The 15,794-nt window shown below is 36.9% G+C and overlaps 2 protein-coding genes across 5 annotated transcripts; both read right to left on the reverse strand.

Moving 5' to 3' along the window:
• Positions 1-30: 30 nt before the first annotated feature.
• On the reverse strand, positions 31-6,770 carry LOC129791189 (proton channel OtopLc). 4 transcript variants are annotated; one of them, XM_055829243.1, is made up of 6 exons: positions 6,632-6,770; positions 6,252-6,453; positions 2,708-3,070; positions 2,412-2,629; positions 796-1,749; positions 31-567 (listed from the first exon to the last, which is right to left on the reverse strand). In XM_055829243.1, the coding sequence occupies exons 2-6, from the start codon at positions 6,287-6,289 to the stop codon at positions 86-88; spliced, it is 2,055 nt and encodes a 684-aa protein (XP_055685218.1). In that variant the 5' UTR covers positions 6,290-6,453; positions 6,632-6,770; the 3' UTR covers positions 31-85. The 4 variants fall into 4 exon arrangements, with proteins under 4 accessions (XP_055685218.1, XP_055685219.1, XP_055685217.1 ...); XM_055829244.1 differs by lacking the exons at positions 6,252-6,453; positions 6,632-6,770 and adding an exon at positions 5,472-5,580; XM_055829242.1 differs by lacking the exons at positions 6,252-6,453; positions 6,632-6,770 and adding an exon at positions 3,230-4,241.
• A 3,607-nt stretch (positions 6,771-10,377) lies between these two features.
• Positions 10,378-14,942, reverse strand: LOC129791191 (proton channel OtopLc-like). The gene is made up of 6 exons (XM_055829246.1): positions 14,716-14,942; positions 14,304-14,582; positions 13,234-13,356; positions 12,826-13,043; positions 12,594-12,749; positions 10,378-12,303 (listed from the first exon to the last, which is right to left on the reverse strand). Exons 1-6 carry the CDS (start codon positions 14,742-14,744, stop codon positions 11,069-11,071), a joined length of 2,040 nt encoding a protein of 679 aa, XP_055685221.1. The 5' UTR covers positions 14,745-14,942; the 3' UTR covers positions 10,378-11,068.
• Between the last annotated feature and the right edge of the window lie 852 nt (positions 14,943-15,794).

The following is a 15,794-nucleotide window of genomic DNA, read 5'->3' on the forward strand; positions in this document are numbered from 1 at the left end:
AAAATTATCCGATAAAAGAAAAAATAAAGATTTTGTTGAGGAATAAATAATTTATTTCAATACAAAACCACCCACAAATACCCTCCTAGTGGTCACTCTTGACTTTGTACGCTGACTTCCATATTTCAAAAAGGCAAATAGTAGAGTGGAAGCGATAGAATATGGCCAGAGGCATGGAAACGTGCGTGATGACCGTCCATGCCCACACGCCGAAGAAATGGAGATGTGTTGGACGGAAGCCAGCGTGCCCTTTTATGAGGGTATTTATGAACCACATCGACATATTCGCCACCAGGAGGAACGTTACAATCTCTCTTCCGGGTTTCGTGCGATTTTGCTGTGCACCACGGCATCGTCGCCAGCTGGCATTGAGAACGAAGAGTGTCTGCATGGAGGTCTGCAGGAGCGAAAGGATTTCCGCTACAAAGCCCTCCTCACTTCCTGGAATATCGGAAGCCATTGCAAAGTAGCATCCCATTATGCTAAACATGGCGTACACGTAGACTCCACTCTGGGCAAGGACAAGAAGCGTACAGTCCAAGCTCACAGTGCTGGCGTGATGATTATCTAAAGAAAACAAACATGGCGGATAAGTTTTTTAGTTCTTAAAATGAAACATTGGCGCTGTCGATGAATGGCCTGCGCGTCCTTTCATCGAATCAACCACCAGTCTTTGAAGCTGATTGGTAAACAACATAAATAGTCTTATCAGTGGGCGTAGTATATCAACACTTATTTACCAACAAAATCAGGTAGATAAATCGGTTGATTAGAAGAGGTAAGAAAAGAACTTACCCTTAATCTTCTGCTGATACCGCAAATCTCGCATTTTGTACATTGCCGCCAAGACAGCCATTGTAGTGACACAATACATGAGGATTTCACAGACTGTTACCTCCTGTATGGCCAGCATTTCATACCCCTCCACATCGTGCAGCACAAAGAACATTATAAGGCAGATGATGGTGAGTACAATGACTAGGATACCGGCAAACATCCCACGATGAGCCCTCGCACAGTCAACGGAAAAATGATGAGCGCTTTTAGTGTGTGGCTTCTGTGAATTTCTGCGGGATCTTTCAATATTGGGGATCGTTTTGACTTGCTTCCACATCTCATAGAGGATCACGGCACAAATGAGGGAGTACTCAATTGTGCAGGGAAAGAGAAATGGTGAGGCATTCTGTACTAAACTTCCCATAATATTAGTTCTGTGGCATTCTTCCTTTAAATCCTCACTCATGGGGGATCTCTTTGTGATATTATGCACAGATGTGCTGTTTAGAAGGACACTGTCTGGTTCTGTTGTGAGCGATAGTGGGCTTGATGTTGTAGACAAAATGGCGGCCACGGCGTTACCCACGCCACCATGTGATGTGTGCGAAAGATGAAAGATTTCATGTTTTGTCTCCTCTACAAGGACATAGAGCCACTCACATAGATTTGTCGCCACCATGTGCATCAAACCGAATCTCGCAACGACTTTATGACGTGCCATGTCCAACTCCGTCGTATTGAGGAAGATAAACTTCATCTGAATGATGCAAAGTACCATTCGAGCAATTGGTGTGAGTGCCATGAAAATATTTGAGCATCCTGGACTGCCATTTAGCTCAAAATACTGTCCAAACTCCAGGCCGGAGTACACCATTGTCCCAATTGCAAAAGCAATGGCACCCACGCGCAGGTAGAAGCTCCCAAAGTGTGCGGCTCTCTTCTTTATGTGTTGCGTATTGTTGGCTTTCTCATCTGTGAATGAATGTTGATAACAGGCTTGTTACTTTTCGTGACTTCTCAATGGGAATTCCGCCTCTCGTCTACATATATTATACTTCACAGACTCCCTTGGCCACATACAATGCTCACGGTATGAGATTTTCTTTATTCATTCATTATAACCCATTTACAATGAACAAAATAGGAAATACAATCGATTTCTAATGCAAGAATTTATAGATTCTAATTCAAGATTCTTCTTACGTGTGCATTTTAATTGCTTATTTTGTTTTATTATGCCATTTTGTGAATTTGTTTTGTTATATACACTGGAAATGGTTAATTTTTTTCTTTTGCATTAATTAAGAAGTATTTTTTTTTATAGAAAAGGATGCTGCCGACATTTTTTTGGCGGGAGTTGTAACTAATTTCCGCCGGCGCTGTGTTCAGTAAGTCAGTAAGTTGTCAAAAATTTTAATCATTTGTTTTGTGATTTGAAGAATTTTTCTTAAAAATCTGATTTAAAGTGATAAATTCATCAATATAAAAGAAAATTTTGATCCTTCGAGCCGAAAATTAAACATTATTTTGATTCAGACAAATTCATAAGAAATCAGACATTTTTTAGGTTTTCATTTTAATCCATACCGGATAACAAAAAGATCACAAAAAACAGAAGGGATAAAGATACTCACGGTAATCCTTGAGGAGGGAGAAAACAGCCCGGGTTCTAACGTGCGATGCATAGACGAAGATCACAAAAGCAATGCTGACTGCATAGAGGTAGACGTAGAATCCTTGGTAGAAATTTGGTGGGATTCTCGATGATAGAATCTCTGTAACTGGCATTGCAATTCCCATTACAACGAGGAGTTTGCAGTAGAGAGCCGAAAGGGCCGTACTGAGGGCATCACTGTACAAAAGGATCAAAAAGTTAAGCACAAGAAATCACTATAAAGGTAGGTAGATCACTTCAATCCGGGACACTCACTCTCCAACTCGTCGATTCTTCCTCTTGTACTCCTGGGCTTGCTCTGAATGTGGTCCTCCGGGGGGATGGTGTGTTGGTAGGTAGCCATTTAGGGTACGTAAACTACCACTTCGCATGTCGGGATTCTCATGCAGAGCATCCATTTGGTGCAGTCGCTGGCGCTGTGGTCGCGTCAGTGCCGCCATTATTGCTGAAGGACGCCGTGTTGAGAGGATTTCCTGAAGCAGCACTGACGGCCGTCTGGCCGACAGAGCAAGCTCCTGCTGTGTATTTGGGTGGGTATTTAGTGCCAATGCCGATCCCGATGGCACGAGTGCAGTCATAGTTTCTGGTGACTCTTCGCTATCAAGTTCCGCCGAGTCACTATCACAAAAGAAAATTTCTTTTATTTCCTATTCAAACACTTGAACCGATTAAATGTTGATTAGAGAAAAATCACAAAAGCAACAACTCCCATTGACTTTCAGGCACTAACTGAAGCTTGATTTTAAGGAAAAATTACTTCAAAAAAATTGTCTTTACCCTCTTTCGACATTTTGATTGACGAGTAGCCTGTCCGCTTCGCACATGATATTCAATGTGAGTGATTTCTTGGGGGGTATAGCGTGTTTATTAAAGCGATGGAAAAGGGTTTGTGTTGGGAGATATTGGAGGGAAAATTCAATAATTCGTATTTTATCACATTTGAGCGCCAATCATATTTTGAGTAAGAAGAGACAATTAGCACACAATTGCTGATCGTTCGCGAGATGTTTGTTCACTTATTGATGAGAAACAATTGGAAGACGCGAGGAAGGTAGAGAAGCACACACAAAAAAACACAAGAGGTGCTAAATAATTTGTACTGCGAATGACGATCTTTGATTTTCCTGACTTGTAAGAGGAAGTTATGTGGCACGTCCGATCGCACGTGAACTGATTAAGTTTAATTTTCGCGATTTAAACTGATTTTCGCGGAAGCCAAAGGTTAAGACACTTTTGTTCTTGAACCATGTACCTCGTTGGCTGTGGTTGGATAGAACTAAGAAGTTAGATGGGATGTGCACATACCTTTTATACGGTCCGACACTCACAAATGCTCACAGACTTACTGGATGGTATTACATTTAGAAGACTTTTTCCCGCTGCCACACCGCGTCTTATCATCTAAATACGTGTGAGACCAACATTCTCTCTCGGGGATTGCGATAAGATGCCAATCGTCTTATTATATTTGGTATATGGTCTCTTTTTTTGTTCTTTTAGCTCTTTCTCTCACCCACGACGGCCAATGTATATGAAAAGTCTCGCATTAACAGGCCGTATATTGGGTCGCTTTTCTCTTTTCACAAGCCCCGTGATTAATGAATTACATACGACATATTCAATGATAATGTATTGGATGGAAAATGAGTGAGTGGGGAATGAGAATCGCATTGGCAATCATTTTTGTGGGTGGAATTAAATTGCCATCGTTAAGAAAATTCACCGGGATTAATTAACAATTAATGAATTTATTTCTTTAGGGCTCTCGCATTTGGATTGATGAGGCTTTTGCTCAACAATATAATGGGTAATTCATCCACTTTCGATTGGAAGTACTTTTTGGGGGATTTTTTTCTTAGCAGTGAGATTTTATTTTGAGTCAAAATTGTGGATTTTTGCGTAGAATTTTGGAGGGAAAATTCTTTCAAAAATTATTTTATGCGTTAAGATAAGGATAAGAAGAGAATTTCTCAAGCAATATTGTAAAAGATGAATTGCTTCTTTGAGTCATTTAGTAAATATTTATTTATCTTCTTATCTAAATAATCATGTTTGTTTTTTGTGCTTTTCTTTATTATTGCAGAGGTTTTGAGTAAAAATAGAATTTTTGGCAGTTAGGGTTAAGAAATCTTCAGGACTAATCCTTCTAACTAAACATTAGCGCTTGCGGGATTTTTTAGCAATGAGAAAAAATTAAAAACAGAAAAGAACGATAAATGTTTGTAACATTTATGCAAAAAATCTCTTTTCAAACGATATTCATACAAATTGAAATCTTAAAGTGCTACGTCATCTAATTAAACACATCGGAGAGAATTTTTTACGTAAATGTTTGCTTTAATCGTTGTATTGTATTTTTTGCCGACAGGCATCTCTCATTGATACATCACGTCACAAGTTTACCTTCTTTATCAGAAGAATGATAAATTTTTTCACAACAAAAAAATATTGCAAGAAATGAAAAAGAAAATTTGGAATCGCAATTGAACATAGACCAATAAGTTAATATCTTTATGGTTATTGGAATTTTATGGGAGGCTCATTAGAAGCACGCGGTTTGGTGGTAAAAAAAAATTTGCAAAAATACAGAGAGATAAAAAACAAACAGAAAATATTATAAATTAATCGAGAAATCAAATAAAGCGATTGTCCATCGATTTTTTTCGCGTTTTTTTTGCCTTGCAAAAAAATAGCCGATTGCATCAGATGGTGGCGAATTTGATGAATTGAATTTTGCGATAGGGTCTTCGATTACCAATACCACGTATTTTGTGATCGATAGCTCAACTTGAAAGTACCCAAACTGCCAAAAAAAAATTTGCAAAGAAAAGTGGTGCAAAGTGCAAAAGTTGGGGGTGAATAGATAAATTTTCACGCTCGTGATGTCACAGGGAAAATTAATTGGCTTTTTTTCTGAAAGTCACGTGAAGTTTATTTTTAGCACCAATTATCACAATCTTTACCACCATGGGACAATATAATAATTAATTGGGTTGTAATTTGATAATCCAGCACTCACCGCTTTTTGTAATCTTTGCGGCTTATAACACACAGAGAAAAAAATTCCTGACTTCTTAAGGAGGGATTTTTTACGGATAAAGTGCAAGTGCGTTGGTTTTTTTTGAACTGATACAGTTGTGCAGTTAATCTTGAAAAATGCGATGGAGAGATACTTTTATCGCCTGTTTACTGTTCACTTTGCTCTAAACGTCTGTTAATCTCTCACCCATTCACACTCAACGCTGATGCAGATCTTTAGTGATCAAAGTGTAGGCCCAGGAGGGATTTATATGGTTAGAAAATGCTGTTTTTCTCTTTAAAAATTATATGATTAGTTTAATTTTTAATCATTGGCGCTGTGAGCACTTGAGGGGACGCTTTGCTTACTTAATAAGTTTAAATAGCCATAACCTATTTTCTATACATTTAAGTTTTGCAAGTTTTCTTTTGGTTTTCCTGGGTTTAGTTAGAAAATATTTTATATATTTATGGAATATTCTAAAAAAAAATAGCTTTAAAATTTCCAGATATTTCCCTCCTGATAATTTCTACGAAAATCTCTAGCGAGCTCATAAAAGTAGGAGGGATTTGTTAGCATGAGTAAGATAAATAGTGTGAAATTATTCTATCACGTCTGTGGACTTTGTAATTTTTTTTTCAGAAGTTTCGGTGGTCTTTCATTCTTTCTTTTTTTACGTTAACCAATTTCAGCCGGAATTGGCATGGGTGCTAAAAAATCCACGAGTTGTGCGAAATATCCGAATAAAGGTTTAAAATAAGAGATCTTTTGCGTACTCACCGAAAAGTAACAGTCATCTTACTATGTTGATACCTCATAATTACTGCTCTCGTACTGATAGTTGGGGCAATTTGCGTGCGTAGTAGAGCACTGATTGCGGCCCCAAAGCGTGAGAAGAGTTTGTTTTACTTTATTTTTATCTCGAGAGGCCTAGAAAAGCAGGTGATTTCTAGAGATCACTCCGGGTCTGCTTTGGAGATTGCTATTGTAAAAAAAAACGAGTGAGAGAGGGTGGGAAGGTGAACCTGAACATATTGATAGGAGATTAGAATGAGCTTCAGAGAGCGGCTCAAATATGGCTTTGTCGATGAGATAAGACAGATAAAAAAAGTGTCTTGTGAGATTATAAAGTTGCAATTGAGTGGAAAATGTATAAGCACCTGAGATAAAGAGAATTTCCAATAAATTGTCGATGTGGAAAATTTCCCTCACAGAGAAAAGAAAACTCCCAGCCTGGAGACGACGGCACTTCGATATAGAGGACACCTCGCGTATAGACTGGATGTGAGATGAAGTGTGGCACAGAGAATTGCCTTTTTCGCGGGACTTGGTGTATATTTACAGCTCCGTATACAATAGAAGTTGGGTTGTTCATGTAAATTATTCTCACTTTTCGCACTTTTCTCACTCATATGTGTTCCAATTTTCCATTTCTTGCCCACCTTAGGCACCTGATAACTCAGACACATTTACCTGGAGAATGCCTAGACATGTTGAGATGAGGTGACAAGATTATGATAGTATGTCCAAAGTTAATTTACAACATTTATTGGGATATGATGTCAGATAGCTTCTATATACTACTTGCATTGTATTATCTAAGAGTATGACTCCACAGCCACAATTCATGGACATGACGCTTTGCCGGTGATTTTGGGGAACTTTTCAATGGGAAGGTGAAAATTTAGCTCAGAATTGTTAAAAAATTTCAAAATTATGATTAAAATTTCAATTTTGTCATTAAATTTTTTTTTTGTAAGAAAAAAAATCTATCGTAATCCTATTTGTTAATGAGATGACCTGATGAAGGGGTTGGATCATTCGCGAAACATTATGAAGGATAGAATTGTAATAATTTAAATTCAGATAGACAACAGCGCTAATGGATATTACTACAACTTATAATTTCTTTTATAAACGATTAAGGCTTCTAAATATACAGTCGTGCCTTGGCATAAGATAGTTTAGGATATACTCTTCACACTCATTATTTTCAATACGCGAGAGCAGTACATCCTAGACTATCTTATGCCAAGGCACGAGTGTAATATTATAATAAGATTATGAAGAATAATTTGAAAATTAAGTTAATTTATCTATTTTTCGCTTTTAATATTGCTTTACTCCTTTATGCGATAAAAGCGTTAGTGACAAAAATTGAAACTACTATCAAGCCATTACTATAAAATTTCAATCACAACGATAATTTCTTTTTCAACACATTTTTAATACAAAATAACATTTTCAGCTGATTTTTAAAACTGATAACTCACAGCACATTAGCTCCTGAATAATCTTCAAAAGCAAAAAATGTATTTATTAAAAAAATAGCGAAAAATGTGTTAATTAGCCAAATTAGCATCAATTAATCCTCATTTTCTTCCCACGAGCTATATTTATTTTTCAAAAAAACTCACTAATCTGCTTATGAATACATAATTTCTTCCTAAAAAAAATTAATATCGATTGGCAACAGTGATGCTTTTCCCTCAAAATTAGAAAAAGACTGTCGCGAGTTTGTGAAATTAAAAAAGTTGGAAGAACACAAGAAGGTCAATCGCAAGTAGATGTATTTAAAGTAGCAATTATCGCATTATAGTGGTGTATTGGAAAATCACCTCCATTTTCTCATATGGCGACAGCAAATATTGCATACTAAATGGTATAATTACCTGATCATTTAACCAATTCTATGTGCTCACGAGAAGGGGCATTGTGCAAGAGAGGAAGAAGCTTTTCTCACCAACTTTTTTTTTCTTTTACAGAAAATCAATTTTCAAATATTTTCGCATTGTTTTTCAATCAAGTTTATGGCAAAGTCAATGTTGATAAAGAGTCTCTAATAAGTCTCTGATAATATAATTGATAGCCTACGCACTAGTATTAATTAATAGGTATATAACCACTTAAAGATTTAAAAGCAATTACTTCGTGAAATTAGAGTTAAAACTTCATTGATTTGAATTTCTTCCTCGACCAACGAGAGTGAGAGCACTAAAGACACATTGGTGAGGATTTTCCAACACAAGCCATTCATTTACCAATTCATTTATTATGCGATTTAATGCCTATGGCGGGGCGCGTGCCACATTTATTTTGAAAATTCACTGCCATCCGAGAGAGGTGAGTAAAAAAGTATTACGAACCTGCTAAAAAGAACATTTTGACGCACCAAAAGTGGGGGCAAGCCTGACTCTCATACAGAGAGACCACTCAATACGTCGATTTATGGGCTGCAAATGTGCATTTAATTATGTTTGGATAATTTGTATGCGAATTGCACGAGAGCACTATACTGCGTTTTAGATAATTTATAGCTATTGGAGCCTCCACTTGTACACTCATACAAATCGTTTGAAGCATTTTGTATTTGTCTGTAATATATTTAAATATATTTTTTTAATGATTTTGTAGAACCTGAGTAAAATTTCTTTGTCAATTATTCATTCATTTTTAATCGTTCAAAGATTTTAACCGTTTTCTTATTATTTCTCCAAGAAACGAAACTTCTTTCAACGTTTAAATAACATTGGTTTTCAGAATAAGGGTACAATCGACTTAGAGGCGTGTTAAATTCTCATTGAGGGAAGAATCAATCCATTTGTAGCAGTGTAGAGTCAATAGAGTGCTGAAATATGTTAAATGCAACTTAAATGCTTACTTAAGTGCACCGTAGAAGTATTTCATTTCAGCTGAATTCCACCGTGCATTTCTATTCTAATTCACGTGTCTTTGAGGCATTTTTCCATCTTTACGACTCAATAGATTAAGTTGGAGCGATGTAAAGCAAATCGCATGACAAATTACTAATTTAATTGCCGCTCTATCTGGCTGTGTTTTGATCTCGTGCTGTCGCACTGTGTGGAGTTCTAGTTGAATTATGAGCGTTACGGAGTCCCATAGAGGAGGTAGAAATAAAAGCAATCATGCAATCCCACGCCTGACACCATATGAAATTTAAAATTTAAATTTTTCATGTTAAAATGATAAGAAATTTTTTTTTGAGAATTATCTTTCATATAACTTCACTTGTCCATAGGAGGTTAATTAAATTCATTGAAATTGCTCAAGATTGGGTATTTGAGTACTTAAAGGTGAGGAGATAAGGTAATTTTTTTTTCTAATAGAAAGGTCTTTTGCCTCTGAAAACGATGGTTTGTGGCTATATCGTATTTCTAATAAACCATCAGCTGCCCACGAAACTCGAGCAGTGTGTCTGAATTTCACGTGCTGGAAGCCATTTGCACGGGCCAAATGGTGGGAATGATTTATGGTATTTTCATGCGCCAATACTTGATGAATTGCCACTCAATGGGTGACGGAAGATTTTTTTCTTTTAATCACCCACCAAAGCTTATTTCTCACAATAATTTGTGATATGTGACTCCCTTGTGGTGCGAGCAATGAGAGTGCGAGATTATTTGGTTACAGTAATTGGGCTCTAATGAGTTCAACAATTATCGTCTTGTGGAATCTCCGCATGGAAGTCACTTTTGTTGTGTTTTTTCCTCCATTGATGGAAAAGTGTAATTAAAAATCGATGCATTAGGGTGGGTGTTGTAATCAGACAATTAAATCAATACACAAATTCCAAACAAAAAATTTATTTATGTTGAAAAATATATTTTTTTCTTGGCTGGGGATTGAAGTCTAAATTAGCAATGACTGAGTCTTTTCCGGCAAAATTCTGCGGTGTGACGAGTGGGGAAGCCTAGAATTTCCACGAAACAAAAAAGAGCGTTTTATCGGTCGATACAGAAGCACTCGATTATGATTTACAGCCCGTAGACATCGGACCAGTGTGTTTGAGGAACAATAAAATAATGGAAACGTGTTGCTCTTGTGATTTTTTTCTATACGCGAATTAATCGTGATTAGATGAAGAAAAAAACATGATTTTCTTGAATTATTTTGAGCTTTGTTTGAGGTATATTTTTTTCAACCGTTTCTTACATTTCTTACAATTTAATTAAAAATAACAATTGTTAATCTCACAAAACTTCCTTGATCTTGCACTGAAATGGTGTTATCACACTTAAAAGATAGTCTTATAATGACTAAAAAATTGAGAAAACATAAAATAGATGCACGAGGGCATAGAATGAGATACAGGGTGGTTAGATTATTGATTTGTTTGCAAGAAAGTCATTTTGGAATTTCTCCAAAAGTTTTTCTTATCTGTTGAATATTTGCTTTTTACAGAATTTTTTTCTAATATTCCGAATATTTCCGAAGAATTCTCTTGGTTTTTTTTAAGAATAATTTGCAAACAAATTCATAGAAAATAAATCCCACCACTTCTGCAATCACTTTATCTTTAGATCAGTCGGTAAGAACGTTAGTTGATAAATCCCAAGTTGTGGGTTCGAATCTCGTTTTGCTACTTTAATTTTTTTTTCTTCTTGAACTCCTTCTCAGCAGGAATACTAAATCTTTATATAATTATAATAAAATTTAATCTATTTGCAATAGCATTACAGGTCTCGCTGGTTTTTCATACTGATCGCAGATCAATGATCCAGCTGGTAGAAGCTTGATTGATCAACAATCAAGTTTGATTGGAATCATAACTAAATTCTCTCTCACAGTAGATCCATTTAGTTGTGTTCATTCTTAACTTTATAGGCTGTCTTCCAGATTTCAAAGAGGCAGATTGTGGAGTGGAAGCGATAGAAAATGGCCAGTGGCATGGAGACGTGTGTAATGATCGTCCATGCCCAGACACCGAAGAAACTGAGATGAGTTGGTCGAAATGAGGCACGATTCTTGACTAAAGTGTTCAAGAACCAAATGGCCATATTTGCGACTAGGAGGAATGTTACAATCTCCCTTCCGGGTTTAGTTCTATTCTGCTGAGCACCTTTGCAGCGTCGCCACCATGCGTTGAGGATGAAGATAGTCTGAAGGCTCGTTTCCCCGAGGCAGATCACCTCAGCAATTAATCCTTCCATTCCGCCTTCACCTGATCCATCGGAAATAGAAAAGAAGTTCCCAATAATGCTGAAGATGCCGTAAATGTAGACACCACTCTGAGCAAGAAGCAAGAGCGTACAATCCAAGCCAATGCCACTATTCTCGTGCTTCTTCGAATACTTAAGATCACGCATTCGCAGGAAGGCAAGAACTACAGCACTCCCTGTGACGAGGTACAGAATAATCTCTGAGATGGTAACTTCCAGGATAGCCATTGATTTGTATGGGTGCTGCTGCTCCGTGAGCACAAAGTACATTATGAGGCAGATAATGGTCAGTACAATGATGAGAATGCCCCCAAACATTCCACGATGTGCTCGGGCGCAATCCACGGAGAAGTGATGAGCATTTTCGGGAGTTTGGGGCTTTCGGGAATTGCGACGGCTTCGATTGATGTCTGACTGAGATTTAATTTTCTTCCACATCTCAAATAGAATCACCGCACAGATGAGGGAGTACTCAATTGTGCATGGGAAGAGGAAGGGTGATGCATTCTGCACGAGACTCCCCATGATGTTGGTACGTCGGCACTCCACCACAATCTCCCATGAGGTACCACGCTTCATCAGATGATGGGGTGATGTGACATTTCGCGGGAATACATTCTCAACTGGTACATCATTCAAGTGCTGATGGACGATGTGAACAATTTCGTGCTTTGTCTCCTCAATGAGAACGTACAGCCACTCGCACAGATTTGTTGCCACCATGTGCATCAATCCAAAGCGAGCGATGACTTTGTGGCGTCCCATTTCGAATTCTTTTGTATTGAGAAAGATAAATTGCATTTGAACAATTGAGAGGATCATCCTTGTGGCAGGACTCAACGCAACCAAGACATTCTGGCATTTTGATTCTCCTGCAAGAATTATTTAAAAAGTCTTTTATTATAAATTTTTGTTTGGATTTTAAATTGTCTTTCATTTTAAAATTTTTATGAATAAAATCGATATTGTAAGACCAGAGATAAATGCATTTTTATTGAGAAATATTAAAAGCATCATGGCGATTGATATAAAAACTTAAATTCAATTGCTCAAGAGGGCGCTAAGAGCGTGGATTTGAACCGAAGGCATGTTCGTTAATGAGCGAGTGTCGAAGTATTTTAGCTAAAAGCTGAATAACTAACAAAACTGAGTAATGACTTACCTTTCAATTCAAAATACTGCCCAAATTCCAAGCCTGAGTACACCATACTCCCAATCCCAAAAGCCACAGCCCCAACGCGCAAATAGAAGCTCCCATATCGAGCAATCTTCTCCTGCTTGAGCCCCAATCTGTTGAGACTTTCGCCAGTCTTTTCGTCTGCAGGTACAACCAAAGGTGTGAATGTACACAAAATCAAAATGATGTGGTGGGCAGCAGCAGAAGCATAACTTACGGTATGAATTGAGAATTGTGAAGAGAGTACGCGATCTCACGTGCGCTACATACATGTAGGTCACGAATGCCACACTGACCAGGTAGAGGTAGAGGTAGAAGCCCTGGTAGAAGGACGCATGGCCACGTACACTGAGAATATCCGTGACGGGTAGCGCAATGCCGAGGACGACAATTAATTTGGCATACAGGGCAGATAGTGCTGTACTAATTGCGTCCCTATTTAAATAAATTAACGAAATAATGTAGATTGGATTTATGTGTTCTGGCACATTTGATGGATGCTGCGTGGTGCTTCCCACCCACCCTGTGCTACCATACAATAATGAAGCTAAATTGAATGAAAATCGCGGTTGGGTGTTTATAAAGCGTATATGCGTGGATATTTAGTGATATAATTAGCACATACTCTCCAATACGTCGATTTTTCATGCGAGCTTCGTATGCCATTGTGTTGTCTGGGATGGTTACGCCATTATTGAGAGACTGCTTACTTCCTGATGCCGTTGGGGAGTTCTGAGACGGTAGGAGGCTGCATTTGAAAGGAGATACAGGCTTAATGATAAGGAAGGATTTTTTTTTAAGAAGAAGAGTTTTGATTTTTTTTCTATTTATTTAAAGAAAGAGTTAAAAGCAAAAACAACAAGGTGGCTAAGTCAAGGTGTTCTGTGTTGAATTCGAATGATTTCCTTTAAGAACTCCTAGTTTTTCAAAATAACTTTTCTCAGTCTTGCAAATTATAAAAAAATATTATTTCCTACGGCACCCTATCCGATTTAGATAAGTTTTTTTTAACAAGTTTTCTTAAAATCATTTAAAAGTTGTAACAAAACTAAAAATCAAATAATTATCATGATTATGGTGCTAAAATTAAAATAATTATAAATTACTTTTGATTTAATTTTTTTTTAAATAAATCGTTCATTCGATTTTGATAAACCTGATTTTTTATGTATAGGGGAGACCGGGGTTAAAAAAGTCACTTAAGGGTCTAGAAAAAGCTCAAAATATCATATTTCCCAAATAGATAAAACGAAATGTATAGCTCATTTTTTTAGGTAATTTACTGCCCTACAACTCTTTCTCAGATCATTTTGTTCTATCTAGCTAAGAAATATTATATTTTAGGCTTTTTCCAAACCCTTAAGTGACTTTATTAGCCCCGCTCTCCCCTATCGAAATTTGAATTTAAACCTTCTATCAAATTAATGATTATCAAAAACTCAAACAATTAAATGAGTATATAAACCTACTACCTACAGAAAAATCACATTTTTTCGATATTTCAATTTCTTCAATAGCTATGAGATTTAAAGAAAAAAACCCCTAAAATATTAAAGAAATTATTAGTTTTTCTTCTTAAGAAAATTTTGGCGGTTTTTCCAACCACACCTCAGAGCCACCCTACTGTCTAATAGGACTTTAATTAAACCAGTTGTGCTATTTGCAAACAATTATCACCATTCTTGTATTACTTACTCCAGAAATAGCCGTCTGTGGGCGACCATTGCCGTTGAATTTCGTCGCAAGGCAGCTATCACGGCGGATGGGCGTCTGGCGAAGGCTACCATCTCCTGGAGGGCTGTATTCTCCCCCGTCATCCTTCTACTGCTAGGCTGAGAGTACGAAACAAGACACTGCGTATCTGGCAGCAGGGGCGAAGGTGATGGTTGTGGCGCCGTGGGAGTTGGTGGTGTCAGGAGGACCGACAGATCACCGCCTGGCCTCACCTGCTCAGCCTTCATTGGATGGGTTTCACTATTTTTTTTTTATTTTGTGCAATTTTTTTTAAACATTAATACGAGATGTTTTCCTTTTTAAAACTCAGGAAAATTTTTTTACAAGAGTTTGGGTAACTTTTGATGAATGGAAGGGTTGTTTTTGGCTGTACCTGTGCGTCTCTTCGACAACTGTATCCATTCAATAAAGGGAATCACTAAAATACTCCTTTTCCCTCGTTGAAACGTTCACTAATATTCCTCCCACCTAAATTGAAAGTTATTCCTTTTGTTTCTTATAGTACAATTACTTCTTTTAAAATTTATTCTTTATTTTATTAAAGCACAAAAATTCTGTTTAAAAAATCCGTGAGGTTCTGTCGGATACTTTGGAGCGACTAAAGTGAGTTTATGGGATTCTAGTTTGGGTAACAGACCAGAATTCAAACGGGGGAGGGATTGGGTGAAAATGTGCTAATGCGGTGAAAATTAGCGAGATTTGTTAGTGGATTTTGGCGTCAATTGGATCAAAATTTAATGTCTATTTGATGAGAACACGATACGAGGCATGGGTCAAAATATCTCGTGCAATGTATACGGCGTCATAAAAGATCCACAAGGTGTGATCATAATGAATAACCCCCTGATTCAACCTTCTTCCACTTGTTTGTATTATTTTCTTCAAAGCCTTTCATCCCAATTCATAATCCATCGAGTTTTATTGATGTTTTTTTTATTTTCTCTGTCAATAGAAGAGGGATTCATGGCGTGTGAGAATAAATTTTAACAGATTATACAAGTGATTCCAATTTGCGGAAAACTTGAGTAAATAATTACGTTTAAAGTGTTAACGCGCTATACGAAAAAACGCAGTAAAGACACTAATATTACCGCCAAATATGTCAATCAATTAACAAATATACTAAAAATAAAATTTCCCTCGCACAATGTGGGGATGTCTATAAAAAGATTTTTCGCAATTTAGACAATATACTTTTGCTAAAAGAACTTTTCTTGATTTATATTCTTTCGTTCAGCGCTTTTATTTATTTTCAGCCAGCATTATGTATTTTATATTTATTTTATTTACCTACGTAGTATATTATAGGTAATTTGTTGTTTTGTTATATGAAAAAAATGTTTGTTTTCCTTTTAAATAGCATGTTTTTTATGCGGATTTATTGACTCATTCTTATTGAATTTTTTTTTGGCTTAATGTGGTTAAAGCTAGTTAACGTACAGGGTGATACGT

Source organism: Lutzomyia longipalpis, chromosome 2 (assembly GCF_024334085.1).
Source record: "Lutzomyia longipalpis isolate SR_M1_2022 chromosome 2, ASM2433408v1".
NCBI lineage: Eukaryota > Metazoa > Arthropoda > Insecta > Diptera > Psychodidae > Lutzomyia > Lutzomyia longipalpis.